The sequence below is a fragment of the Leptonychotes weddellii genome, chromosome 9 (assembly GCF_054177405.1).
Source record: "Leptonychotes weddellii isolate Sample4059 chromosome 9, ASM5417740v2, whole genome shotgun sequence".
NCBI classification, from domain to species: domain Eukaryota; kingdom Metazoa; phylum Chordata; class Mammalia; order Carnivora; family Phocidae; genus Leptonychotes; species Leptonychotes weddellii.
The window spans coordinates 112,506,592-112,533,879 of record NC_138377.1 but is presented as its reverse complement, the minus strand read 5'-3'; the positions used below and the strand labels follow the sequence as shown (position 1 = coordinate 112,533,879).

General features: G+C 43.4%; 1 protein-coding gene across 1 annotated transcript in view; it reads right to left on the bottom strand.

The window, feature by feature from the left end:
* Window positions 1-8,336: 8,336 nt before the first annotated feature.
* Window positions 8,337-27,288, bottom strand: part of FAM169B (Protein) — a 256,991-nt gene continuing 238,039 nt past the window's right edge. The window contains exon 8 of the mRNA XM_081831589.1: window positions 8,337-9,616. Within this exon, the coding sequence (XP_081687715.1) occupies window positions 9,588-9,616 (29 nt within the window). The 3' untranslated portion in view covers window positions 8,337-9,587. The remainder of the gene's footprint in view (window positions 9,617-27,288) is intronic.

The following is a 27,288-nucleotide window of genomic DNA, read 5'->3' as shown; positions in this document are numbered from 1 at the left end:
TTAAAAAAAGAAACTCGCTAAAATAAGCACAGTGGCAATGTTTTGTGTTTTGTTTTGTTTTGTTTGTTTTTTAACGTAGAAGCAGGTTGAATTTTTTTGAAAATAAACAATGAATTCCAGCATCAGGATTATATGAAAGGATGGAAATGTTTGGGCTTTCAGACAGTAAATCCACCAAGAATAACATACCGCCTCTTTACCTTTGTAACCCAGGACAACCAGTGCTTTAAATAGAGATGCGCTTCGGTCTCTTAATGAACTTCACATCTGCATCTGCATCTTGGGCATTTTCAGCAGGGCAGGAGCTTTACTGGGAAAACAGGTCATCTGGAGGCTTGGGTGGACTGATTGGTCTTCCCAAGTGTCTAGCCCAATACTCGGGCTTCGTGTGGATGCATCGGCAGGCACAGCCAGCGAGGAGGACAGCAGAGGCAAAGATCCTTGTGGCACCGGAGGAGTTCAAGCCAAAAAAGGGCGTCCAGATAACAGAGCTCACAACAGAGCTTCTAGGGGGAGACCCACCCCCGACTGCTCCTTTAATCCCTGCATTAAGCTCTCAGCTAAAAAATGGGCTCCAAAGTAGCAATTCATTGCTTTCTTGTGCCTCCCAGATTTTATTCTGGCTCACTATCAGACAAAAAAAAAAAAAATGTACCACTTGACAGGCCATGATAACGTTAATCGGAATCTTCCCGACAGCTGAAGTGGTTACTCAGCTCTACTATCTGCTCTCCAGAAAGGGCCTGCAAGCCCGTGTCGAGGCTCCGTGATAGAACGCCAGGCACCTCCTCTGCATCTGGGCTGATTTCTGACAACACAGGTGGGGAGTGTTCGGCCACCCCTGTTTTGGGAACGATCTTCCATCGCAGATAACTTCAACCTGATGCCCCACGTGAGGCCTGAGGGGCTTATTTTTAACATACCCACTGCCTTCCCCAGGCCACAAATGTTGCACGTAAGGTACATGAAAACAGAGGCTTGCTTATGCTGTTGCAGAATTCCTAATTCTACTCCCACATCAAAACCAAAGACTGTCCCACGACAGAGATGGACATGTTTGGGACAGAGAGAAGGGGACAGCTACCCCCAAGCTGCATGGGGCTTCACTGTGACAGAACAGGATTTGGTCATTCTACAAACTGTCCCTGGGTAACTATATTTTTTTTTCTTCCAATGTTGTCTTGACTCAGTTTCCAGGCCCTGGATAGATGGCGGCTGGTGAAGTGCCCCTGGAGAAGCTGATTCAGTTCACACCCCCACTTCCCTGATGGGGCCCTCCCTGCCCAGGGCCATTGTGCCCCTGTCCTCCTCGCCCCAGGGCCAGGTACCAGATAACCAGCAGCAGCCACTATACTCCGGGGCCCACAGAATTATTCTAATGAGCTAATCTACGTGGAGCACATGAAACCAAGTTAGCCCCACCACACTCACGTACAGAAGCGACTCCAACAGCTCCACCTTGCTCCTGGCCTGTCCCCAGATGCAAGCCCCTGGGTGGCCCTGCCTGGCAGCCTTCTCTCATTCTGAACTCTAAGTAGGAAAGAGTTGTGCCTTCCGTCTATGTGAGTGTCAGTGTGTTTGTCCTGCCATCCAAAGAACCTGTAAATCTTATAAAACACCCTGAAGAACTGAGTGGATCCACGTCTCCATATAAAATGATCAAACACACGAACCTGGTCCAGCCTCACAGACATTTTGACTGACCTGACCAATCAGAAGCGTTGAAACTGCTTGCTGGGAACCAGCTAAGACTGTGAAGTAAACACTACCACTGCCCTCCACCATTCAAACACTTCACATTCGCGGCCTCAACTACTACCAGTCTCTGGAAGTGTAAACATTGTGTCTATTTCTATAGCCCTTATTGGGTCCATTTCTACACACCTCATTAACTCAGCATATAGCAGAGTTCCTATCACAAAGCAGGTACTCAATAAATGCATGTTGAAATGAATGAAAAATAGGATAAAAAATGTATAGAAAAAGCTCGCCATGAAGTCAGAAATTCAACACGTATTTAATGGCTATCTACTATATTCCAATCACGTGGGTTTCATAAGTGATAACACTTTGCACTTCCATATCTATAGGGCTACTAAGAATTTGCCAAAACTAATTAGTGTTTGCTTAGGGGGCATGTCACTGAATACTTTAGGTCAACACTTATTTGAGTCCAAGACTTACCTCCTGAGTGGAACATTCCCTGACTGCCCCGGGAGAGTTATCACTTCCTTCCTCACCTCTCCTCACATCCATCATTCTGTATTATATCCATTTGTAGACCTTGAGCTTCCTAAGAGCAAGGAGCATCTCTAATACATCTTCATATCCCCAATGTTTAGCACAGTGTCACCCAGGATGTGGCAGGTGCCCAACAAGTCACAGTTGAATGCATAGATGATAAATAAATGAATGAATTTCCTACCAAGTGGCTCTTCCCATGTAGAAGCTGGGAAAGGTGGAGGCAGAGGAGAAGAGCCTAGAACAGTGGTTCTTGAGTGGGTGTCGGAAATCTCTGGAGGGCTTAAGACACAGAGCGCTGGCCTCCAAACCCAGTCTCTGATTCTGTAGGTCCAGGGAGAGACCTGACAATGTGCATTTTTAACAGGTGTCCAGGTGATGTCGACACTGCAGATCTAGGGACCACACTGTCAGAACCACTGGTCTGAAGGAAGAATTTGATGTGGCTCCCCAAATGTCAGGGAGCTTCCTGCGAGCATATGTTCACATAGAGAAACCAAAGAGAAAGAATTGGGAAATGGCAGGTGACAAGCATACTTAAAACATTCTACAAACGGTGGGGTGAGACAATGAAGAGAGGGTCTATCAAGGCTGACTTCATTAACAGCCTTCAAAGAGAAGGCAACAGATCCTATGAAACTGACTGATTTGTCGGAGGTGAAATCACAAGACAACTGGACAGGTACAAGAGAAATGCTTGTACATGACAGATACGAAAATGACATATACGAAAATGTATATCCATAATGGGCCCAAACTGGACAAATTACCACCAACAGTAAAATGAACAAATAAATTGGAGTATACACCCATACAAAGGAATGCTACATAACCACTTTTAAGAACTACAGCTGTATGCAACATCAATAAACCTCACAAATGTTGAATAAAAGAAGTCAGACACAAAAGACTAAATCCTGTTTAAGTCTCCTTATACCAACTTCAAAGAGAGGCAAAACTAATATATGCAGAGGTCACAAGAATTCCCTTTGGGAATAAGGAAGGAAAGTCATTGTGGGGGGAGTTTCTGGGGTGCTGTTGACATTCTACTTCTTGACCTAGGTGGGGGTTATGAAGTATGATCAGTTGGATATTTTTGCATTTTGCTGCATGCATATCATGCTTCAAAATGTAAAGTAGTTTTTGTTGTTTTTTAAGCGGTTGAAAAGAAGGAAGAAATACTTAAAAGGGGTGCTAAATCGGTGAGTCAAGCCCCTATCCTGGGAGTTGACACAGAATCCCCTGCAAGAGAGACAGAGGGGTGGTGGTGAGCTTTCCAAGGGGACAGAGAGGAGCAGGGTCACTCCAGAATGCTTATTCTAGGCCAATGGAACAGGCCCAACCAGTGAAACCATCAGATAACCTCAAAGAACAATACTTAAACTAATCTTTGACGGGAGAATTACAGAGACGGAACATCCCCGAGAGATCATTAAAGTTCAGAAGAAGAGTTTATAGGAACATTTTTTAGAGTCTTTCACATAAACCAGCCTCGGTATTTATCTCAGCTGGGAGGTTGGCGAGGTGGGCCAGGGCAGCTGTCTTTCTTGGCTAGACTTCCTCCCCTATAAAAAGGTTTGCTCGCTGGATCCTGTAGCTTTTTCTCACCATTCAGGAAGACCTGGGTCTCAGCTCAGAAGATACCAGATTCTTTCTCTGCACCCCATGGTTCTGATACGTTTGCGCAAACTGTGAAGGAATGTGAGCAATCTGGAAGTGCTGGTACCAGATCCTTCCTTGGGAGGTGAGGCTGTGCTTGTCCCGAAAGTTTCAGTAAACCAAGCAGCTGGTCAGCTCTGCAGGCCATTGTAAACATCTGGCCGGTTCAGAAATACGGCCTCCCAACTGATCTATTACAGTAAATGGTCTAGACAGTGGGACTAGAACTCTTCGCTTTTTTACACTTCATAAACCTGTATCTAAGTGCAGGTGAAGGTAGTCGTAAATATAAAAACCACCAGAGCAGAATGGCCTTTGATTCTTTGTTTATCACAGGCTAATTAAAACACAAGCTGAACATAACTCAGTTCTTTAATGGAGGTTACCAGATGTGTTATTACTTGACCCTGCTCGGTGTGAAGTCCGTGTATAATAACTATAATTTTTTATTTAGTACAGCAGGGCTATAGTGAAGGGTGTGTCTTTCTTTTGATTACAAGGCCCACATTTTAAGGACGGGGGAAGAGGACGGTTAACTACTGAGAACATGTTCTCTGGGCATTGAAACTATGATTAATATAAGCCCTTCCCAGGAGTGAATTCTTGGGTGCCCTGCATACTATAGTTACACACCGTGCCAAAGACACATTTTCACTGGGAAGTATAATTACTGACTTCTAAAAGTCACCTTTCATCCCAGCGAACTCCAGCTCGCTCTAAAGCGTTAGAGAGCCATTACAAATTACAGTTAGAGTAATAGCTTCGGCCATTCAGGCATCATTTATGAAGCCCTTCAGCTGCTGGCAGCAGGAAAGGGCAACCTTGCAGGGCTAGCCCTCCTTAGTCGGGAAGCCATGTGGATCTTTTTCCAGTGGGGTGGCCCTGGTGAATGGTCCAGGAGCTCTGAGAATCTGCGATTGGCCGCATACTCCTATACATGGCGCTCAGCAAGCACCACAAACACTTGAGCATCCAAGATGCACACTTCCTCCGTGGTATTAGTGGGGCCAAGAGGAGAATTCGCCCAACTGCCTGTGATAGCACGGCCATCCCCCAACTCAGACCCCTAGACTCAGTCCCACTGGGTATCTACTTGGATGTCCCCAGGGGAACCTTAAACACAGCATTTCCAAAACGGGATGGAATTCCATGTTCTCTGGAAAACGACTCTTATGTCCCACACCTAGAAATCACACCACCCGCCACTTAGGTATTTACCAAATCCCCAAACCTGACCTTCATCTTTCAGTTCTCCCTCCCTCTCCATACGTAGTCAACCTGTGCCCAAGATCTGCTCATTGTGCCTATAACCTTCTGACCCACCCACACATCTGCCGTTACTGTCCATTCAGTTCAGGTCATCATGTGATGTCATTCCCTAAAACAAGGATTCTCAACAGGTTCAATTTCCTATCCCCACCACACACACACACGTGGACCAGGGGACATTTAATGATGTCTGGAGACATTTTTGGTTGTCACAACTGGAGGCAGGGGATGGTGCTGCTGACAGCTAGTGGGTAGAGGCCAAGGATGCCGCCAAACATCCTACAATGCATAGGACAGCCCCCACAGCAAGAAATCATGAGTTCAAAATGTCAGTAGCACTGACATTGAGAAAACTTGCCCTAAAACATCTCCAAAGGTGCCACGGTGAGCTCCACAAAACACACATTTTTTTTTTAAAGATTTTATTTATTTATTTGACAGAGAGAGAGAGAGAGAGACAGCGAGAGAGGGAAGAGGGAACACAAGCAGAGGGAGTGGGAGAGGGAGAAGCAGGCCTCCTGCACAGCAAGGAGCCCAATGTGGGACTCGATCCCAGGACCCCGGGACCATGACCTGAGCCGAAGGCAGACGCTTAACGACTGAGCCACCCAGGCACCCCAAAACACACATCTTAACATGTAACTCTCCTGCTCAAAACCCTTCAAATATCATTGCTTCTGGAACAAAGTCCCCAAGGTCCTTCACCCTCTGTCTGTCCCCAGTCTGCCTTCTCAGCCTCCTCTGTAATTGCTCTCACCTATCTTCCCTGAAGCCTCCATGCTTCAAATGTCCACACCTAGATCTTCAGTTCCTTGAACTTCTGGGCCTCTGGCTGAAAGTCTCTGTCCATGTCCACCAAGGAGTTCACCTGTATGAAGCTAACTTCTGATCTCAGTCTAATGCAATCTCCTAGCTTGGGTATGGCCTGCACCTTCCATTGCACATGCTTTTCTATCATCCTTTGCCTTGACTTTGTGCCTTGATCCCCTCCCTTGCTCATCCATTGAGCTTGATGTATGCTCCCTGTGGGCAGGACCTGTCTGTTCACTCTATCCCCTGTCTCTTGCAGTAAGGCACTGACTCAATACATGCTCACTGAAATAATGAACATAATATTACAGTAAAGTTGGTCTCTGAGGGTATTTAGATTTGGACAACTCAAACAAGTATTTGTATCTTAAGCAAATTATAATTTCCTGTACTTTAACTTGTTCATTAAATCAGTGTCTCAGACACTTAAACAGGGCTTTTAAGTCATCTACTACATCTCATCCGAGGTCCACGTCCCCTCTACACAACTTTCCTGTGCATGTGTGTGCTTCCATGTACACATGCACATACACACACGTGAGCATACAAAACATACAAACACACATACATGCAAACATGCATGCACATATAAACATACACACTGACATACATGCGCGCGCACACACACAAACATAAATATGCATATAAACACAAACATACCCGGACATACACATACACACAGAGCCAAAGACAACTTGCCTTACCTTGGACACATCTAGTAAAGCAGTCTCACTTCCTTCGAGACAGTCAGATCCACATTTACCAAGTACTTTTAGAAATTATTTATTTACACTGAGCCTTCATGTGTCCCATCTGCTTGTCAGTTCCTGTGCCATTGGGTCCTATAGGACAAGCCAACCCTCCCCTCCCCTGCCCTTCTACCTGAAAGACAGACCTTCAGCCTCCTCTGGACTTCTTCCTCCTACAGTCTCTTACCTAGAGTTTCTCTTTTGTATCTGAACAAACTACACTTGGTCAAGTTCTGTCTCAAGATGTCTTCAGAACATTGGTTAGCATCCCACAGCTAGCTAGCCTCCCAAATCACTGCCAAGCCTTTGGAGAGTAATGTGGCAATACCCACCAAAATATAAAATTTGCATGCCCTTTGATCCAATAATGTACCTTTCCAGTGATTTATCCTCACATATGCTCAAAGGCACATGCACAAGGGTGTCCACAGTGCTTCCCTGTGGACACCCTTTCAAAGGCAAAAGATTGGAATCTTCTTAAAGGTCCATCTTTGAAAGACAGGTTCATAAACCATGGTCCAGCCACATAACAGAATGCCAGGCCCCTGCTAGGAAGAATTGGCAATCCTCAACATGCCAAAGTAGAACAGGCTGCCAAAACCAAAGTGCAGAACCATGCACATTGCTACCCTCCCCAAGGTAAGAAGAGAGAAGGAAGGAAGGAGAAAAAGAGAAGGCAGGAGAGATGTGTGTCCTAAGGAAGAAAAAAGGCACAACTCTGACTGCTTTTTCTCGTTCTCCTTTTGCTCTCACTTGTAACAAAATAAAACCAGGGAAGACAAGCAATTAACTTGAGTGTTACCTTGACCATTGGGGAAGAACCGCCATATCAGAGAGAGCAGTATGGTTCTCCTCTGAAAATTGCAACTCTCCTGGGCTCGATAAGGAGTCATTATTCTTTTTTGTTATTTAATTGTGATCTAATTAGCTGAGTTCATGATAAACTCACTTGAGGAATGGAGTTGGGGCAGGTAAAATAAAGCAGATGTGAATTTACTCAAGTACTACGGAGTGCTTCTCTAAAAACATGACTTCTTTGAATTATAGGGACCCCTCCATGAGTTGACTTCCCAAAGACAACGAGCATCTGATTGATTAACTAACAGCCAACCACCAATGCACAGCAAACCCAAACATACTCCATTGACTGCTCACAAGTCTTTTTTAGATGGTTCAAAAAAGCCACTCTGCTAATCTTCACTGGTTTCTTTTTGTAAGGTTTTTAAGAATTAAGAGAATATTATGTGTAGCATTATTTATGTTTATATAACATTGGCCAGAGAAGTACGTTTCCTGACTTGACCCATTATTTGGAGAATTTGGGTGGACAAAAATTACGATGTGATTAAAAGGACTTTGGCCAAGGTAAATGTTGACATGGCATTCTGAGAGATGGCATTTTCTTCTGCATAAGAATGTTTTAGTAGAGGGGTACCTAGGTGGGGCAGTTGGTTAAGCATCCAACTCTTGGTTTCAGGTCAGGTCTGATCTCCGGGTTATGAGATCAAGCCCCTCATGGGGCTCTGTGCTCAGCATGGAGTCTGCTTGAGTTTCTCTCTCCCTCTTCCCCAACCCCTCCCCCTGCGCTCTCTCTCTCTCTCTCAAATAAATAAATAAATCTTTAAAAAATAGAATTGTTTTAGTAGAGCTCTGTTCTTAATCATTTTGTGTATTACTACCACATACCAAAAAATTACCACCTTTTGTTGATGGGATGGTTCGATTTAGTTTCTACAGTCTGAAACATCCTTGCTCTCTCTATCCTCTCCAGACTTCCATTTCCTGTGTACATGTAACTAATGCTCCCACTTAAGTAGCTTGGGGTATAAATGAAGGGATTTTTCAATACTCAAATTAAATGAGCCCCAGATCAAACCTCACCTAGGTTGAGAGAATACTGTCTTTCTCCCCTCCCCAGAATCCTCCCTCCTGATAAATCTCAGCAATCCAGAAGTGTTCTCTGGGTTTACAAGGTCAGCCCTAGCTACATTCCTGCCCAAGAAAGAGCTCTGACGATCACTGAGTCCTGTTCTCTTTGGCTAGTGCTGGTGTGGTCCGTTCCAAACTCTCTGTGATGACCTGCCATGTCATCAAACGCTCTGGATGCAAGCACACTATGGTCTCAAGAGAGCACGTGGAAGACAGCTGTCCAAACACCATCCCTCACCAGCAAGAGGTGGAATCTGATGGAAGAGGATAGCTCTCTTCCCCAGGAGTAGGCTTGCTTCTAACATTCCCTACTCTCGTACAGTTCTGGAATTAGACAACTCTGTTGGCACACACACACACACACACACACACAACACACACATACACACAGAGCAGTTTCCTCTGTGGCATGTCCTCAATGCCAGATTAGTGAGCCCTAGGGATATTTTTAGTCTCAGCCCCCCTTCTATCTCCTTCTTTGTGTTGTAGCCCTGAGCCACATCCCTCCCAGTCTAGGCCTGCATACCCCAAGGTCTCAGGGGGAAAACCCACTCTCTTATATGTAAAACAAAGGGACTCAATATTGAACTCCCTATGAAGCCTACAATCTTAAATTCCATGGTTCCTGATTCTATGATCTTTGTAACATCACCTGCACACACTAGGGCTGGTCACATGGTATCTTTTTTGGAACAAGAGGAAACAAAGTAGATCCGTATTTAATAGACAATAGCCTACATGATAGAATTCAGTTTTTCAAAATTACTTTTGGGAAGTTAAAATGGGATCTCATTTGTCAGGCAATATGAGTTTCTAAAACCTAAACTTCAGTTAAACCGCTCTTCTTCCTTTCTGGATGAAAACTTTCTCTTCTTTTCTGGATGAAAGTTATTCATTCCTTCAGCAAAGCTCTTAGACCCGGCTGTTTCTTCAAATGAACCCCTCTCCCTGTGCTGGGCCTGTGGGAATGGAAAGAAAATAAGGCGTGGCTCTTGACTTTCTCAAGCTCACGTTCTGACAATGAAAACAAACCTCTCCCAGAAATAACACCCTTATTACAGGAATGTGGGCCAACCCTCCACACGTCTTCTGACTCCACCAGGAAATCAGACCGATGTTTAAATGCCGATCTAATGACGTCTTATCCCCTATACCCAGCACACAGAGGTGCTCAAGTCAATGAATGAATGGATGATGTACAGAACAGAGGTACCAGCCAGCTTTGCCAGTTCTCATTGGTCATGAAAACACCTTCATCAGTGGAATCTGCCACTTGTTCACCAGGATGAATGCAATGACCATAAAATATGGACCCCGAATCTCCTATTTTCATTCCCACATTAATGTTAGGGACCCGGGATTGAAAGATCACATGTTTCATCTCTAGAACATCTCATAATGATAAAAATTAGCTTTGGTTTTAAGCTTAAGCTTCAAGTTTAGCTGGAACCCAGCCCACCCCCAGGTGCTTCAACTGGTGTGGATTTAAAGACTGGATTTTTCTAAGATATAATTAACACTTCTTTAATATTGCTTCAGAGTCTGTTTGGGTCATCTGATGAGCCCAGCTCCTGGAAAGAAATTATTGAACCCACAGGCTTTGAAAGCCAGCCAACCACATCATCTTATGCATTCATTTGTCTCTTTGAGAAAAAAAAAAAAGTCCTGCCAGCAGTCTGAGAGTTAAACAGTATTCCTGTCATGTTTGCCCTGAACTTGCCCAGTTAAATTGCAACAGCATGGGTCTCCATAATTATCTAATTGTTAGTGTTGTGCCTTTACGTAATTTATGATGTAGCATTAAAGTCTGACCCTGGGTTTGAAATGAAGTGCAGTGCTGCTGACATCCAAGCTCAAATTAGTAGGTAAGCACCCAATTAACGATTATGCTTCTGAGCTTTCATTTCCATCTGACCACACTGCTACGCTAATCAGTTTTCTGAGCCTTTCACCTTCCCCATAACTAACAAGCATCTCTTCTGCTTTTTATGTCTATGGATGCCCTGCATCCTCATAAAAAGCTCTCCATGACTGCTGTCTTTAAGTCTCCTGCCAAAAATGACTGCCCAGAAGTGGGCTGGTCAACTCTGATGTCTTTGGTTAGCAAAACCAAATATCAGCTTGATGGGTTCCCATTTCCCTCCTCTGGAAAATGTGATCTCTGCAGAAGGCCTAGGTCCCATAGATGGCTTCCACTGAGGACTAGAATCTGTCAAGTAAAGGATGGAGCCGCTAGGATGCCTAGATCATGGAGTTAGCGAATACTCCCAAGCAATGAACCTCCCCCAAAACCCCACCATCTTTCTGACGACTGGAAAGACAAAAGTAGAAGTAGGAAGGAAATCAGGCAAAGCTCCTTTTCCAACCTTGTGCCTCCCTCATTCATCTCCCCACACCTCCTGGATCACTCTCCCTATTCCCTCCATCCACCTGCACTCCCCCCCTAAATGGCAGCACTGAGCATAAAATATTAGAATATTTTTAGAGGTTCAAGTTATCATTACTTTGACCTCAGTATCTGTCCAAAAAAAGAAAAAAAAAAAAAACCTTAGTGAAAAAAACTGTTGTGAATGCTCAAATGAGCATCTTCATGGGGAAGTGACTTGCTCATTACCACATATGGGTGCAATTGCTGTATGAGACCCATGTCTTCTAGCTTCCCAACCATTGTTCTTTCTAGGACCTATATCACTTGGCATTTTGATTCCTAGTTAGCTGAGCCACTCCTTGCCCCACCTCCCAAAGTCAGAGAAGAAGAGCATATTCACTTACAGCTCCTGCCAAACACACAAAATCAGAACTAAATTTGGAATCTCCATTATTACTTTCCCTAATATAAGCCCTAATTCTAATACTTAGACTGGCCTTCTACTCCAGATTCATCAACTTTTGTACAGGACATAGACATTTTCTGTCCACCTCATGTTTGTTGTAAGCATAAAGTCATCAAGAACCTTATCTAACATCATCGGTTTCAAACTTAAGTATCAGAAGCTTGTTTTTTTTTTATTTCCAGTCAAACTTATTCATCACTCCAATATAAAAATTTCATTATGAAGAGGAGGGAGAGGGATGAACAAGCAGAGCAAAGAGGATTTTGGGGACAGGGAAACTCTTCTGTATGATAATGTAATGGTGGATGCATGTCATTATATATTTGTCCAAGCCCATAGAATATACACCATCAAGAGTGAACCCTAATGTAAATTATGGATTTGGGGTGATTGTGATGTGTCTAGGTATGTTCATCAGTTGTAACAAATGTTATCACTCTGGTGTAGGATGTTGATAATGCAAGAAGCTACATGAGGAGGGGGTCAGGGGTATATGGGAAATCTTTATAACCGCCCATCAATTTCACTGTGAACCTTAAACTGTTCTAAAAAAAAAAGAAAAGTCTTAATTTAAAAATCGTATGATGAAAAAAGGATAAAAATAGAGCTCTTCTGATGAGAATGGGTTGAATCACCCCAACACCACGAGGCTGCCATCAGAGGACACGCTGGCTCACATTATTTGAAAACCACCATCTTAAAATAAACTACGGAAGCACATAAAAATCAAGGGATCCAATAAAAATAAATCTTTGATTTGACTAGCATTTCCTTTCTTTTTTTGTCATCTGAAGTGGATTAACATTCGTTAAGTACAAAGGTGGTTTTTTGGTTTTGTTTTGTTTTTTAGAGAGAGAGCATGCGAGGGGCAGAGGGAGAAGGAGAGAAAGAATCTTAAGCAGGCCTCATGTCCAGCATGGAGCCCAGTGTGGGGCTCGATCTCACAACCCTGAGATCATGACCTGAGCCAAAATCAAAAGTCAGATGTTTAACCGACTGAGCCACCCAGGTGCCCCAAGTACAAAGTTTATCTTTATTAATCTTTTGAGATAAGAAAAGAAGGAAGAAGGCATCCTTGTTCCCATTACTCGGGTGCTCCAGGACACAGAGCTGGCTACATTGGAAAGCTGGAATAAGAACTTGATCCCCTGCCTCAGCCAGTTCTCTTTCCACTGCACCGCAGTGTCTCCCCACAAATGTTCATATGGTGTAGACATGTGTCATGATCACACACAGACACTCAAGAAGTACTTTTGGTGCTGACGGTGAGGACGATGATGGTGAGGGCAAGGGAAATTGAGTTGAATGTGGCCTGAAAAGAATACCCTATTAACACAACATTTGAGAAGCATATTGTTGTGGACTTCTCATCCAACTGAACTCCTCATTATATAAACTAATTAGAAGCAGATCTCATCAAGCCCCACCAGATAAGAGCAATGAGATGAAAGTAGCCTATCTTCAGCTTTGATCAGAATTATTTACAGCATGCAGTTATTTAAAAGCATAAAGTAAACAAATGAACCAAGTTCATTCCAAACGTAGTGCTAAGTGGATGTAGATAACACACAAGGCTGGAAACATTGCATAGCAGTAGCCCCTGTCCCCAGACACTGCCCCAAAAGGATGGGAACAACCTATCAAGAAAACCACAAAACCATGCTTATGAGAAGGACATTTCCCTCCATGGAAACTAGAGAGAACAAAGGGGCTGGGGGTGCAAGAAGCCGTGGAGGGGCAGTGTTGGGTGAATTTTCCACTCCAGAGGAAATTCCAACATCTCTCTGGTCTACCTGAGCAGCGTATGTGCACCCTTGAATAGCTTTAGGGCATAGTTTGTTTACATTACTTGCCTAATAAAAGATTTGTGGAAGAAACAAGCAAAGTGAAATGTGCTATGAGCCATTATGATCAAATCAAGATCTTTTGAAATAGAAAGATTAAAACTGCTCACATACTAGCAGAACCTAGCCAAGTAATTGAACTGCTCCAAGACTCCATGTTCTCACCTCTGAGCGGGGGGATACTAATCCCCATTTCATGGGCGCCTGGGTGGCTCAGTCGTTAAGCGTCTGCCTTTGGCTCAGGTCATGATCCCAGGGTCCTGGGATCGAGTCCCACATCGGGCTCCCTGCTCGGCAAGAAGCCTGCTTCTCCCTCTCCCATTCCCCCTGCTTGTGTTACTGCTCTCGCTATCTCTCTCTCTGTCAAATAAATAAATAAAATCTTTTAAAAAAAAAAAACTAGTCCCCATTTCACTGCATAATTTGGGGATTCAATGAGATAATGAAAAAAATCCATATGAAGCTCAGGAGACATAACAAACATGCCAAACATGCTAGTTCCTTTCCTTTTATCCATAAGATCTCCGATACAGTGACACACGGCTCTCAGTTCCACAATGCAAAATAATTTACTGAAAAATAACCTCAAGCCTTGCTCTCATTTTCTAACCTAGGAATTACAGCTAAATTTCCATAAAACGATAAGAAGTAACCCATTTTTCTGGATTAGGAAAGTTAGTTACCCCACTAACTCTTGAAGGCAGAGGAGAAAATCAAGAATGAACCTCCCACATTTCAAGTGTTATATGAGTAAAAGCACAGTGATTGCATTGACTCTGGTGGGTGTATATCAAAGACAGCAATGAGAAGGCACAATAGGCAGACTGTATTCCATCACAATTTTACTAGAATCTAGTAATTAGGGCAATTTTACGAGAATCTTTCCATTTCAGCAGCCTTCATCACTGTACAGAAGATAAAGAGAGCTCATCATAGTTTAACTTCGATTGTCCTAGAGCCTGTAGCCAAAGGAAAGCTAGCACTTAATAAGGACAGACACCCCAATTACTGAGTAATAAGACCCACAAGAAGTCAATTTGCATATCTGCATACCACCTGTAGACTCAGGGTATCAGTGGGGATTTGACCCAAGAAGCAAAACTACTATGAGGCATTTAGAATAATAGATGTGTCGCCAAATTAGACCTGGAGGATGGAGAAGAGTCTATGCAAGCTGTTGCCTCTCCATCGGGTGGTGTGCCTGAAGTTGCCATTATTAAGTCAGCTAGGTGGGCAGTCTTGTGGAAAAGTTATATATAAAGTGGGGGAGAATAATGAAGGACTGGACCCCACACACATAAACTGTAACCCACAAATATAATCTGGATGCCCCAGTTGTCTCTCACCACCTCTAACTTAAAAGTCATGGTGGCATGAAAAAATAGCTGGCATCCTCTACCACAGAGCTGCACACTGGAAGGAACTTATGGAAGACAGAGGAGCTGCAGATCCAGGTGCTGGTCCATGCCAGCGAGGTGAGATAGCACATCAGTGACAATGCGTATTGGCTGCCACAGTGCTTGGAGCCCAATCTACCCCAACTGTTGGAGCATAAAATTGGCTTCTGCTTTACTTCTATCCTCCAAATCTCACACAAAATTTCTCCTGTGAGCAACCCCAACAAGGCACCAGCCAGGGGAGGGAATTCTGGGAAATGTAGTTCCAACTTAGCTAATTTCACACAGTACATAATCAGCACAGAGAGCAAACAGCAATCCAGTGACGAAAACACACTTCACTGGTATGCTGGCCAACCAACACCTGGCAGGCTCCTTCATTTCTCTCCATCCAAGCTCCTCATGATTTCCAGCAGCTGCTTATCCAAAAGCCCAGCATCCCTTGCTCCTGCCTCCTGTTGATCCATGTTTGGTTAACCGGTCGGTATATAAAATCTAACTGTGTCTTTTATTTCTATGGTCACAAACTACAGCTTCAATGAATAACCTCTGGTGATCATGGCATCTCTTTGCTCCTCTCCCCCAGCTCACAATTTACGAAGGAAAGGATGTCTTAATGAAGAGGGTAATTTAATCTGAGCTGCTCCTTAATTCCTAGGCATCTCTTAACTGCCTAGCTGTCAAAAGAAAGTGTGTTTTTTCAGCTGCATGGTCTATCGGGCTCTCATTAATCTACCATGTTTTAATATCCATTAGTGAGCATTAATCTAAAAGGATGGATTTGGGACAGAGATCCCATTCCTCTTGTCTTTTCTAAATTTCTGTCATCGGAAGAAGTTTATTTTTTTTCTCCATGAAGCTTCAAAGAGGATCAAATAAACTGAAGAGTGTTTGTTGATCTGTTCACATTGACAGATGGCTATATGGGCCACCCTAGCTGGACTGGAAGTTTCTTCTCGGGTTCTTCTTGCAAAGTGCACAGGAGGAGTTCAACCTCATCTCATACTAGATCATGAATCGCATCCTTCACCACTGACCACCAGCATGCTCCTTGTTTGGGATACCTTCTCCTTTTCCATTTGTTCTTTCTGGTTCCTATACTTTCGTTCAGTACCACACCTCTGGCCCACAGATAGGCTGTGCAATCTAGCAGAGTGTCTGAATCTGAAGTCATCCTGGAGTCCTTGGAAGTCAGTGTAATCATAATTTTTTTGAGATGTCTGGGTGGCTCAGTTGGTTAAGCATCTGCCTTTGGCTCAGGTCATGATCCCAGAATCCTGGGATTGAGTCCCACATTGGGCTCCTTGCTCAGCAGGGAGTCTGCTTCTCCATCTGCCTGCCGATCCCCCTGCCTGTGCGCTCTCTCTCTCTCTGACAAATAAATAAAATCTTTTTAAAAAATCATAATAATTTTTTAAGAGATTCCAAGATGGCAAAGAGGCAAAAGGGTTTCCCGGTATGTCTAATAATTGTTGCAGCAAGATTATTTTGCATTTCACCTATATCTTTCCCAGGACAGTCTGAAGCCTTGCCATCTCTGCAAAGATTGTATTATTGAGCCATTCCTTTATGCTAAGGTTTACCTTCCGAGCAGAAAACACACTCAGAAAACATGGCCTCTGTTATGATATGGAAGTCTTCCATCCAATATGCATAAATTCACCTAGCCAAAGAAATGTAATGCCATTGATTCAGGCTTGGAGTCTTCATCTAAGAATTCAAGAGATTTCTTTCTTTTTTTTTTTAACTATGACAAGAGTTCCCCATACTCACATTCCCATCACAGAAGATTCCATTTGATCTTAAAGAAGCACAAACACAGGGTCTTCTGAATGTCCCACCTAGTCACTTACCTGATCTGAATTGCAAATATATAAATTACCTCAATTCACTTTCTAGATCACCCCAGGATACACCCCTGGATGATGTATTGCATGGAGAAGTTCTAATTCCTCATTCTGGACCGCAGGAACCAGCAGGATAGTGTTGGTGACTCAATCAAAATGGGAAATCATGGGAAACTAAATACTACAGTTTCACCGGCACCAGGAATGCTATCCACCTCTGGCTGGTGGTACCAAATGAAGTAACAGAATTTAGAGCCTAAATTTACAGGGGTTCTAATTTTTCAAGAGAAGCCAGAAATCCACAGTTTTATATAAAATCTTCCAAATCTAAAGATAAGCTTAAGATATGTTAAGTCAGTGTTAAGTCAGTACTACAGATGGAAAGCCAGCCCAGAGGCTCCTGGTTTTGCAATCTCATTCCCAAAATGCTTTTGTAGCAAGGCTGAGCCCCTAGAAATGACTTGTCACTGGAAATACAAGTTCAGTCACTTCTGGTATTTTATTATTATTATTATTTTTTTAGAGAGAGAGAGAGAGAACTTGAGTATGAGGCAGGGGGTGGGGGGAAGGGACAGAGGGAGAGAGAATCCCAAGCAAACCCCACACCCAGTGCAGAGCCCAATGAGGGGCTCGATCCCATGACCCCGAGACCATGACCCAAGCTGAAATCAAGGGTCAGACACTCAACCAACAGAGCCACCCAGGCGCCCCTTAATCCACATTCATTTCTATTTGAAGTCACTAGAGAGAGGCAAAAGCAGATGGAAACTAGAACCACACTGGATAATATGCATGTCTATACAGAATTATGCCTCAAGAAATGCAAAAGGAAGTTCTTCAGAACAGAGGGGAATGATGCTAGGATGAAAACTTAGATCCATAGGGAAAAATGAAGAGCACTGGAATGGTGAGTGAGGGCAAAAACAAAAGACTATCTTTTTTTCCTCTGAGTATCTTTAAAAGGCAGGTGACTATTTTTTAAGAATTATATATATATATACATATATACATATACATACACATTTCAGAGTATTTCAGAGTTTATAATACAGTTAATCCTTGAACAATGCCAGGAATAGGGGCTCCAACCTCCCATGCAGTCAAAAATCCAGGTATAACTTTTGACTCCCCAAAAATGTAACTACTCATAGCCTACTGTTGACCAGAAGCCTTACTGATAACATAAAGAGTCAGTTAACACATATTTTGTCTGTTATATGTATTATATGCTATCTTATTAAAATAAAGTAAGCTGGAGAAAAGAAAATGTTATTAAGAAATCATAAGGAAGAGAAAATACATTTACAGTAATGTATTTATTGAAAAACCATCCACATATAAGTGGACCTGGGCAATTCAAACCCATGTTGTTCAAGGGTCAACAGTATACTTATGCATACAAACATATGATAACAATAGCCCAAAGGATGAGGGAGAAGAATAACTAAAATCATTGTCTCAAGGGTCTTATATTTTACATGAAACAGAACAATAATAGCACTAAATAGACTGTGATAAGCTAGTAACTGAGATATATATTATACTTCCTAGAGCAACAATTTATAAAAAAAAATTTCCTAAGAGGTAAGATCCAATAGAGGAACTGAAATGAAATGATAAAAATAAATTTAATAACCTAAAAAAGGCAAGAAAGGAAGAGAGGAACAAAAGACAGAAGTACAAATAGAAAGAAAACAAACAGCAAAATGTCAGACTAAACCCAACCATACCAAAACATCCATTAAATATAAATAGACAAGTAATTCCTATTAAAAGGCAGAGATTGTCAGCCTGGGTTTAAAAACAAACAAACAACAACAACAACAAAAACAAGACCCACCTAAATGCCATCTATAAGAGAGAGACTGTAAATGCAAGGATACAGATCAGTTAAATAAAAGGATGGGAAAAGACAGGCCATGCAAACTCAGCGAAACAAAGTGAATGTGGCTATATCCATACCAGATAAAATAAACTTCCTAGGGACATTTCTTCATAATAAATGAGCCCATTCATCAAGAAGATATAACAGTATGCACCTAATAACAGGGCCTCAAAATACATGAGGCAAAATTGACAGGAAAAAAAAAAAAAGATAGAAACAGATCCACATTCTTAGTTAGAGATTGTAACTGTAAGGGTGTAGATCATCCATATTTAATGGGCACAGCATCCTGCTGCTTTCACAAAAGAAATTCCACAAATCTAACAAATGAGCCATGGGTTCTGAGCCATCAGAATAGGTACTGGCCATAGAGCTGGAGGAAGGACTTAGCCTCCCCTGCCAAGCCAGGCATTACTGCTTTAGTCAACAGACCAAAGGAGAGGGATCAGGTAGGCCAGGTGTAGGAGGCTTAGGATAGTGCATATTCACCAACAGCCATGACAGTATCACAATATTTTAACAATCAGTATGGCTCCACAGTTTAGCAGACTCCTTTCATAAGAAGAATTCTACCACCAGCTTCTTCAAGAAGGTATTTCACTAGACTGAACGTTCCTTGAAAACAAGATCTGGGATTGATTCACCCATGTAGGTCTCACCAAGCTTGGTACAGAGACCTCTTCATAATAGAAACATCACAAAAATTAGTTCAATGAAAGAAATAATAAATAACCCCCTTCTTTTTTCTTGGAGCATGAGTTACCCTTTGGCAACACCTCCATCTACATTCAAAAAGTTGACACTGTTGCACTTGAATTCTTTCATCACAATGGTTAAAGCCAAAGCTTAGCAAAACATATTGGGATGCTGACACCTTCTGCTGAACAAGTTGTATATAAAATGCTGCTGAAAAGCAGCATATGTTTTTGATAACTGTAAAACACATTATATTTGCGAACCAGGAAGGAATGTAAATGCTGAATATTAATGCACTTGAAGTCTTATTTAAATTAAAAGTTGATCTTTGATGTGACTTAATTCTTTCCAAAACATGACAATCCCTTTTGGGGTCTCTTCTGTGTAGGCTGCGTGGGTGAGAAGTCAGCTATGCTCCTACTGCCACCATAACCTTGTCTCAGGTCTGGACGTAAGGATTAAGATGCGACACTCTGTTTTGAAAATGAGGTGGGTTAAAAGAGAAGTGAGGCCAAGATGTAAGGCGGTGCAGTGCAGTGTGTTACTGACCAGCCACTGACTCACTGTGAGCCCCAGAAACAGCCTGTATGTAGCTCAGCACACTCGTCCACTTAGCATGTGGGACTTGTCTTCAAGGGAAGTAAGGAGGTGCCATACCTCCGGGGTGGGCCACAAAAGCAGGAAGGGAGGGGGTCTGTGTCAGCTTGGCTCCTTCCCATCCCCAATTTTCCCTGGGTCAAGGCTCACCCTGTGTGTAACCGACCCCCTGGGCTGCATCATCCAACCTTCCAGTGGCTACTCTGGGATCCAGACCTCACAACCTTTGGGCGGTGTTCATCCAAAGCTGAGAGTGGAGGGCTGACTCAATGGGTGAGAGCCTTGGACAGCGAAAGAAGGAAGTGGTCAAGGCAATCTGGGAGCATGCCCAGGCTTTGGCTCCCCTACGCCCCCTGGCCGGCGAGTCCCACGGACCAGTGGAGACACGGCCCCAGCAACAGCACAGTCATACAGCTCCGCAACCCTGCCAAGATGGTGCAGCTTCTCGCTGTGGTCTGCAGGTTAGAAAGACAAGGGTCGGGGCGCCTGGGTGGCTCAGTCGGTTAAGTGTCTGCCCCTTTGGCTCAGGTCATGATCCCCGGGTCCTGGGATCGAGCCCCACAATCCGGCTCCCTGTTCATTGAGGAGGCTGCTTCTCCCTCTCCCTCTGCTGCTGCCCCTGCTCGTGCTTCCTCTAGCTCTCTATCCCACGCTCTTTCAAATAAATAAATAAAATCTTTAAAAAAAAAGAAAGAAAAGAAAGGCAAGGGTCGTAGGCCTGGGCAGAGTGTGACTAGAGGAAGGAGTACAACTGGGTGCTAGAAAGAGCTGAAACCTTATAATCAGGTACACCTTGGTTCAAATCCAGTCTCCACATTTACTGCTTGTGCGGCTTTGTGCAAGTCACTTAACTCTCTGAGCGGAGACTTCCCAGCTTAAATGAGGATAAAAACAATCGTCCAAAGAGATGTTATGCCAATATATCTCCCGGCCCAGCACAGGGCTCTGGTTGCGCATCAAACATGAGTCCCTGCAAGCACCAGAGATCGCGTATCATTATCCAGTGGGCCTCACCTCGCTTAATAAATAATCTTTGTTAGCAGGTCATTCCCTGATAAGCTACGAGCATGAAAGCAAAGTCGCCGTAGTCAAAAGAGCATAGCATTGGCTATAAATAGCACAAAGACGCACACAGGAGCACGTGCAGATATTCATAAATGCTCTGGGTCCACCTTGCTGGTACCTGTGATTTTCGCCTGCAACACACATCAGCCACTAAAGAGCTCAGAAACTCAGCTCGAGGACAAGTTGCCTTCTTTTTTTTTTTTTTTTCCCCCCGTTTTGCAAGGACAAATGGGACAGAAATGTAGAACCTGTGTAGGTATTTACACAGCCCATGCAGCAGGGAAAGCCTTCAGCCCCGCCACGAAGGATAGACTTGACGACAACATCCACTATACAGATGAACCCTCAAATTAGTGCAGGAGCCGCGAGTCCTAGGCTCGGAGGAGAGAGGCGTCCCCAGCTCTGCTGCTGCCACCAGCCACGCCACCAGGGGCATCCATCACAGTAAAGGACCAGAGGCACAAACCTCTGATACCTCTTCATTGGGCTGCCGGCAAATGAGGCACTAGATTAGGCCTGACATGGGCAGAGCGCAAGCCGAGGTTTGCCGGGTGTAATTAATTGGAACTTCGCCACCTTGACAAATTGGGATGATGAATCTATCCTGTATGAATAGGGAAAAAATGCATAATCAGTCAAAGATTTAGTTAAGACAGCTTTACTCTGACTCCCTGCCATAGCTAAATCCATTAAGGCAAGGAGACATCACTTTAAAGAAGGCAATGTCCTTCATATGTTCAATTTATAACTTTTTGTTCTTGAATTTATGAGGGAAGTCAACTCAGATTTGCTTGACTTTAAGGGAAGACGAGGTTTCTCTTGTGAGTTTAAAAAATAATTTGTCTCCTGTGTCTTGTAGTGCGCTGGAAATACGGGTAAATAGACTTCGGGGGGATTTGGTTCTCAATTGTAGAAGGCATTTTATTAGTAGTTGAACCAAACAGGCCACTTTGCCTCTTTGGAGTTGGCTTTCTGCGAAATATAAAAAGAGAAACTTTCTCATCGGGTTCCTCCCACACACCCCTGTTTTCTGGATTCCTGTTTATAGACTGTGATAGATTTGGCAGTAGGTGGGTGAGGATTGCTTTCTGTTCTAATTGGCAGGAGAAATCATTTTATAATTTCTACATTCAAGTTGGGTCTCCTTGGGAAAAGTACCAACTAGGTGATTACCTAGCTAATTTGACAAATGTTAAAAAAAAAAAAATCAAACAAGACAAATCAGCCCTCCCATTAAAAAAAAACAAAACAAAACAAAAAAGCTTTAGAATTATTGACCAGATTAACTAGATGGTTATGCCCTAGGCAAGAGGACATTGCTTCCAAGAAGAAAGAGAGGGCAGGTTCACACATCTTCAATTCTTCAGTGCGTGACTTTGCAGGTATTAATTAGTTCACGGCCCTGAAATCTATGGGATTTTTAAAAAATGTTATCTGTGTGTCAATACTACTGCTTACCCTTTCTACTAAATAATGGAGCAATTCTGCTTGTTTCTTCTTATCCTTTGGAAAATGGAAGCTGTCTGTGGCTTTCACAACCAAAGTCTTGCAAGCATTAAACAGTGGAGAGAGACAGACAAAGACAGATTCTATATTGCTATCTGGACATGGTTCCTTTTCACCCAACGCAGAGCAAAATGCTAAGACGGTAGTACAATTAAAACGCCAAGACCTCACACACAACCCCCCAGACAGTTGAACCCCGACATTGTATGCACCCACTGAGACAGGCCCTCTCTGCGCCTCCCGATGTCAGTCCCCTGTCCACGCCCAGGTGGGAGCTTCTGGAGGCAAGTGGCCTGCAGCCCATTCGTGCATGGAAAAGCATCTCGCTGCTGTTCGGTAAGGCATGAAGGAAAGGGATCGATCGAAGGAAAGAACCCTCCAGGCTACACTGTGACCACACCTGGGCTGCAAGGGCAAGTTACCAGAGAGCTGCTAACTGTCACTTTTCCCGCCCCTCTGCCCCAGTGCAAATGTCCTGTAAAAAAGATATGTGTGAAACTCGCTAAATACCACTTTGGAAATGGAGTCTCCCGTAATTTGAGTCACACCTTAGCTTCAAGTGGCAAAACGCCTTTCCCGGCTACCCATAAAAACTTTTAATGTTCAATGAAACTTAAGAACTAGAAAGTGAGAAAAAAGTTGAAAGGTACTCGATTTTCCTTTTGTGGGTCTTTTTTACAGTCTTTTTCAAAGGATGTAGAGACAGACTCAGGCAGACACACTGTTTTACGGGAGTGCAGGAGAGGAGAGGCCCCTTGGGAGAGCCCTCAAGTTACAATTAACAAAGGGTATGATGTTTTCCTGGAGGCACTAGAATTTACACTTAGGAAGATAATCGCCAAGCCAACTGGGGCCATTAGCCAAACTTTACTTCTCCTTTTCGAAATCTTTTTTTTTTTCTTTTAGGTGTAATAGTGCTGCTGAAGGGTGGCACTCTTCTCTCTTCAATATTTGTCTAAGTCAGCCCCTTCTTCCCAGCCATCACAGGACAGGAAAAAGTTACTCCAGAATAGTACTTTTCATTTTTAATGAATGTGTCATCACGCATTCTCTCATTGAATCCTTCCAGTCTCCATGAAGCAAGAACTTATTTTTTTTTTAAAGATTTTATCTTTATTTATTTGACAGAGAGAGACACAGCGAAAGAGGGAACACAAGCAGGGGGAGTGGGAGAGGGAGAAGCAGGCTTCCCGTGGAGCAGGGAGCCCGATGTGGGGCTAGATCCCAGGACCCTGGGATCATGACCCGAGCCAAAGGCAGACGCCTAACGACTGAGCCACCCAGGTGCCCCAAGAACTGATTTTTTTCAATGGGGTTCAGGGACCTTAAGAGATCCACCCAGACTGTAGCCGTAGGTGTGTAGCTGGGATCTAAAACCAAGGTTTTGGCCTTGGCCTTCCTATTACACGATAACACATTGCCACCCCATAATAATAATAATCTCACTGTCTTTACAGTTTTTAAATTTAGTAGTAAAAATAACTGTCTGTGTGTCAGGCACTGTGCATGGCATTTATCTTCGTTAATCCTCACAACATCTCAAGCAAGTATGATCACCTCCCCTGTACGGATGAAGACATTAGTGTTGGAGAAATGGCTCTTTCTAGCTCCAGTCTCAGAGGGCCGTAATTGGGTTCTAAGGGCTTTGTCTGTATCTCACAATAAATTCTCTTTCTATCTGAGCGTCTTTGAGCAAGTTTCTGGGGCTTGCAAGCATTTTTCCCCAATTGAGATCCTCAACAAATAGTAACAACAGTGATGATTCCAACATGAGTACAGTGACAGTGGCCACACTTTCCATGACATCAGATGCTCCTGTATAAGACTAGCCTGTCCCCAAGTAAAGCTACTTAGAATTCACTGACCTACTAATGAGAGCACTATGGCAATAAGATAAATGCATGTCCTAGGACCTTGCTATCCTAGACCCTTGGACCAACAATGTCAGTGCCACCTGGGAACTTGTATAAGAAGTGAAGAAATGCAGGCCCCACCCCAGACTTAGTGAGTCAAAATCTGCATTTTTACAAGATTGCCAGGTGAATTATACGGACAGGATGTTAAAGAAGCGCTACCCTGGTAATAATACCTGCCCCCATGAATAAAGATGCCCATCAGTCCCCCTCCTGGTCACCAGAACTGGTTCAGGTGATGTGGCTGGCTGAGCACATCTTCCATTCCTCCCTCCTGGCTCCATATAGACCCTCCCAAATCTGAACCAGTTCAAGGGCAATCAAGGACAATCTCCCTGCCCAAAGTGGACCATTCTTCGGTCAAGGGGAAAGGACTCGGCCTCTCAAGCAGTGGCTGTTTGATCCTGGACCAGTTCGCATGGCCCCCTTAGCGTACAGGATCTAACATCCACTTCTCAGATTATAAACCCGCAAAGGGTTCTGTTCAGCTCCCAACACACCAAATAAACGTGTCTATTAAATATTTGTTGCAGGCTTTTTCAGCTCCCACCATCCGAAAGGCTATTGGAGGCAACTTGCAAATCACCAGGAAAATGACATTGGAATCATGCAGCTTTCATCTTCCAGCGACCTGATTTTCAGCAAAAAGGGAATAACCACCCACCCCAGGGTTTTAATGACACAATAAAGAGGTGAAATTATGGATTTCATAGAGTCAGAATGAGAATATGTATGCTATCTACTTACTCATTCATTCGTTCATTCATTCACTCTTTCCTTTACTTTTTCCAATTACCCTGTTCTGACAGAGGACAAAAAGAGACAGGAGGTTTCATTCTACAAGTCCGGATAAGGAGACAGGGATTGCCAAAGGCGCAACAAATTGGATCCACACTGACTCTCAGGAACAAATCCCTAGGTTTCTTTTCAAGCTCTGTAACTGATTTGAAGGTGGATGAGAAAGTGTGACGAGTGAATCAAAGCAAAGAGGGCAGATATCACAGTCAGTCCAAGTGGCTCAAATACTGGCCGTGCCTTAGTATCATGTGAGTGTTTTTGAGCTACACATCTATCAAACCTGAATTCCACCACCTGTAAGATGGGGACAGTACCTTCCTTGTGGGCTAGTTCCAAGGACCAGGGAAAATGTCATTTCGAATCATTATTTCTCCATAGAAGAAGACATCTCATGACTGTTGGTACCTACCAAGAGCCTCCTGAAAATGGAGCACGCCAAGCCTGGCACCCTCCGGGAGTGATGGTATTCAGCCCTCAGAGCTGCTGTAAAGATTAAATGAGCTAAAGATTGTGATTGACTTAGCACAGTGCCTGAATACTATCTGTATACACGGTGTTTGATCCTGTTATCTTTACGGTGGCACAGATGCGTTCACATCCCAGGGACATACCAGCTCTGTGACCATCAGCAAGTTTACTGATGGATAAGCTACCTTACATCAGAAAAGATCTGATGCCCCTGGTCAATTTACCTCAGTCTCCTCAACCACTCCATGAACCTGTTTCAAGTACTATATGGGAAGACACGTAGACAAACGGTTGCCAATATTTTTCTTTTGATTCCCCCAATCCCTTCTCTGCTCTGCTCTGTGCCCCTGGAGCTGGACCCTGACAAACCACACCCCCGGCTCTATTGGTGGCTGACTTCCCTTTGAGTTTGGCCAATGCCAGAAAAGGAGGATGGTACGAGAGAGAGGCAGGAGTATTTCTTCTTCTTGCCCTCCCCACTTCAGTGTACTATCTCTGAGCACTACCAGCATCCTTCATGACTGCGGCTTTATCAAGCAGTCTTTCTTCCAGGGCACCATTTTTCACCAGGCTATATAACACTATTTCTGCCATTTTCCACTTTTGGCCTCAAGTGGCAGCAGCTCCCCACTGCTGCCAAACTCAGGGTGCATCAACATTTCTGGTCCAGTCCCCTTAATGCTGTCCATTCCTCTGAAGGTAGTCCTTTCTTGAAAGTTTCTTCCTGGAAACACCTGACTGAATTGTTTCCTTCCAGAACCTTCTATGTATCAAAATACTGAACCCCAAAATGATGCTCAATTTCAAGAGGCACAGTGTTAGACTACCTATCCAGACAGCTGCCCATTCTTTGGAACTGCTCTTCAGCCCCTTTGGAAGAAACGAAGATACAAAGCTAATCTAAAGAGAACGAAACCATAAGCTGGATAGAGCCCAATAAATGTTTTCTGGAGAATCTGAGCTAAGAGAAACAGAGACTGACTTGGTAAATGGTGGTGGAGGTCCCAGCCCAACAGAACAGAGAAAGAGAATTTGGGGACAGGAAGAGAATTTACAGTGTTGCTCAGTATTAGCAGCCCAGTGGTCATGGCACTACCTGGAATGGAGACTCCCCAAAGTTGGTTCCCAAGACAGAGATCTGGCTAACACAGGAGGAAGAGGGACTGGAATGGAGGCATGCCACAAGGAAGAACATTATTGTCAGCGACATGGTAGTAAAATAAAGTAATTCCAAATGATTGTTCCTCTGGTTTGCAAAATTAACGGGAGAGAAGAAAAAATAGTTGGTGCAACCATAAGGCTCTACTGCAAGTGAGATGTAAAAATGTATCTGGGGCTCAATTTTAAAACTGAATGATATCATAAATAAATCAAATTTTAAAGACAGTTACTTCCCCCACTCCTACTTAAATGTGAAATGAGGTAGCTTATGTGTAAGATTCTTTTTGGTTCAAATTCTATTGTTTTCACTATAAATTCTAAGTGCTGTTAAAAATTATATGGCAATACAAATTACATATTAAGAAGTCTAACAAGGGACTTTGGCTCAGAAATCAGACTTCCGGGACCATAATTCAAAGAAATAACTGAAGAAACAAAATCCATGGGGATGAACATATTCATTTTCACAATATCCATTAAATGGAAAATTGGAGACAATTTATAAGTCTAACAATAAGAGATTTCATAAGTAAAATATGGAGCATAAAACTCAATGGAATGGCCTAGAGCCACAGACATGTAACAACATGGAAAACCTTTGGTATACAAAATTCACCAAA